General features: G+C 32.4%; 1 protein-coding gene across 1 annotated transcript in view; it reads left to right on the forward strand.

Annotated features, from left to right (window-relative positions):
* Positions 1-2,963, forward strand: part of LOC106460940 — a 4,415-nt gene extending 1,452 nt beyond the window's left edge. The window contains exons 2-4 of the mRNA XM_013920694.2: positions 1,340-1,378; positions 2,178-2,206; positions 2,502-2,963. Coding sequence (XP_013776148.1) covers positions 1,348-1,378; positions 2,178-2,206; positions 2,502-2,753 — 312 coding nt within the window. The 5' untranslated portion in view covers positions 1,340-1,347 and the 3' untranslated portion in view covers positions 2,754-2,963. The remainder of the gene's footprint in view (positions 1-1,339; positions 1,379-2,177; positions 2,207-2,501) is intronic.
* Positions 2,964-3,211: the final 248 nt, after the last annotated feature.

Genomic DNA, 3,211 nt, shown 5'->3' on the forward strand with positions numbered 1-3,211 from the left:
AGCAGCTAATATTTGCAGAATTGGCCATTCTCAGGAACTAAAACAAACAAAAAAAAAAACGCTACGATATAGGAGTATTTAGGCGAAGGTACAGAATCAAGCCTTACCTTGTAAACTGCAAATGTTTCTGAAATTCACTATTTCAGTACTAGATCTGTATCCAATGAAGTACTTTTTTGTTACACAATACAAACATATCTTGGATTTATTTTTTATATCAAGCAAATTTATTAGTGTGTGGAACGTTATAAGTTTAAAAATCAGGAACTCAAAAATTAACTTTAAATTATAACTAAGAATAAGCTCGATATATACAGTGTTTAAATATGAAATATTTATATGTTAAGCAATGAATATCCAACATAGAAAATATTAACTACGAGATTGTACATAAGAAAGTTGACAATTTTTTCTTTATCTGAAATAATACTTAATTTTGGTGAGCGAATATTTTACATTTATATCTAACTGGCGATGAGCCTAACCGGGCCCAATCCATTTTTGAGTTATTGTCAAATGCTTATGGACGAAATTTCTATTAACTATTTATTAAAATTATTTATGACAAAGTCGTGTTTTGGCCCTCTAGTGGCTGGGCAGTAAGCCTGAATGCTTATAACGCTAAAAATTGGGTTCTGACATAGCCCCCAAAGTAATACAAAAACTTTTAAATTTCTTTACCTATAGCTGATCAGTACGTACCGGCCCCTTTAGAAAACTGTCCCGAGTAGTTTGAAGTGTTAAAAACGCCTCTGTACTCCTAGTTATATATAATGTTTAAATATTTCAATAAGAATTTAAATCAGAATCAACAGCAATGCGAGCATATTGTAACTAAACTATTTCCTCTAAAAAATCAACTAATGTGTACAACCTGTATTTAGAAAATGCCAAGGTCCAATTGATGTTTCAGTAACGCTGCATTTAGATCATGAATCCGAGAATACAGCCACACTGCTAATTTTGACTAAATAAACCTAAACAATGCGGTTGATTTTGCAAAATTATCCAATGTTCTTCTATTTATATAAGTATGCATGTCCGAAATTTATTTCTCACGCGTTATACCTTTCGTTTCCATTAAAATTAGGCGACTAATCACATTCTTCACTTTAAACAATATACAAATACATACATATCACACACAAACACCGGTTTCTAGCGTTGTAAGTTCACAGACATATCGCTGTGCCACTGGAAGGCATTTTAATTGATAAAATACGAATTTATAATGGGGTATATAGTAGTATGATATAGATATTACTAATTATGTTATTATTATTTACTCTGACAGTTTGTACTTTATAATTATGTCATTTCTTTGTTTTTTTTCTTCCAGCCACAAATATGAGATATCATTTATTAATTCTTACAGTAGGTGAGTATTTTTGAACATTAATTTACTTTTCAGGCATAACGTTTGTGTCACATCCTTACATGAAAGTTGCTATACTTGATAAATTACATAATTTATAACAATTAATTTGTTTAGTAGATACTACTTGATCTCATTCACTTCTTAATGATTTTTAGGTACAGTATAAGAAAATCTGAATGTATTTATTTAAAACTAAAAACGTATTTGATACTTTTTAATAACAGTGATACGAAAAATTGGCGGTTTAATTACGGTAATGGTTGTCGATTTCACACTAATGAAATGCTCAAAAACAAATTTGGGACCACGAAACACCTGAATATTTAAACAACCCAAGTGCAGCGTAATCCGAGTTAAATTTATTATAAAGACGAAATGTGGTCATCAACAACGTATCGAACACATTAGAGTAACGTTTAGGCCGGAATTTATTATGTTAGAAAATTACCGAATAGTAATTTAAACACAGGTGCTGACGGACTTGCCTAACGATTTGTTTGTAATTAAGCACAAAGCTATACAATGAGCTATCTGTGCTCTGCCAACCGCGGGTATCGAAACCCGGATTCTAGCGTTGTAAATCCGCAGACATGCCGCTGTGCCACTGGGGGGCTCGCCTAACGAAGACACAGGGAAAAATCCCAGTGGGCCCCCTTGGAAAAGTACATAGTTTTGTTATTGTTATGATAAACTTATGGGCCCCTTCTAGCTTTTTCACAGTAGAGTCCAGTCAGCCCCTGTTCGTTTTTATGTTGATATGCAATGGCTGTCTTAGAACTAATTAATTGTATTCTTACAGGTGTAATCGCCTTAGTTCCTCAAACAGAGGTAAGCATGCTTTTTTCAGTTCATTATACATACATTTATGATTTAATATAATTACGTACTAATTTTCTTTGCTTCGTAATAACCGTTCAAGTGTAATGTGTATATATATTTTTGTTTTTTTCTAATGCAAGCCAATTTTAACTTTATTGCAAACCGTAACGAATGCCATGGGTGAAAATACTTTTTCATACTCGTGTTACTGTTCATAATTAGTATTATCATTATTTAAGAGGCGTTTACTTCTTGTATTATCACGTTTAAAACAATGATATTGTGGCATCATATAATCCTACAGAGTCAGATATCTGAAGAGTACCCGAACCCACCCCCATATCCCACTTACAACGAGGTTCCAAAAACCAATTTTGATTGCAAACATCGCTGGGGATTTTATGCTGATCCTGAAACCGGCTGTCAAGTTTTTCATTTATGCCAATGGAGCAGTAAGATAGCTGCATCCTTTCTCTGTACTAATGGCACTCTTTTCCAGCAAAACCATTCTCAACGTTGCGACTATTGGTACAAAGTCAAGTGCCCTACTTTTTGATGTTTTTGAAATCCTTTTCCAACAATACTTTTAAAAGTAACAGTTGTTCTTATAATTTTACCAAACTTTACAAATTGTTTTATATAACATGGTTATATTTTAAATTATCCAAGTGACTCGTTGAATAAAAAATATTTTCAAATACACTTAGTTAAATTCAACGTTTTCTTATTAACATGACATAATAGTACTGGTATAATATAAATGGTTATATTCTTTACAACAATATTTAACATCCTATATGGTAAAGTGTTCTGAAATTGCTGTAATTGGATGGAATATCACTGGCAGTGTGAATAATGCCCAAGTGGAGTTTAATAATTAAAAAAAATTGTTAGCCTAGTTTCGGAAAACTTAACTAGATTTTAATTTTGTTGTTTTATTAACTATACAAGACCTCATCCCCCCCCCCCCCTCCCGTTGCTTCAGTTAAGTCTATTCAACTTTCCTACAGATGA

This window comes from Limulus polyphemus, unplaced genomic scaffold (assembly GCF_000517525.1).
Source record: "Limulus polyphemus unplaced genomic scaffold, Limulus_polyphemus-2.1.2 Scaffold866, whole genome shotgun sequence".
Taxonomy (NCBI): Eukaryota; Metazoa; Arthropoda; class Merostomata; order Xiphosura; family Limulidae; genus Limulus; species Limulus polyphemus.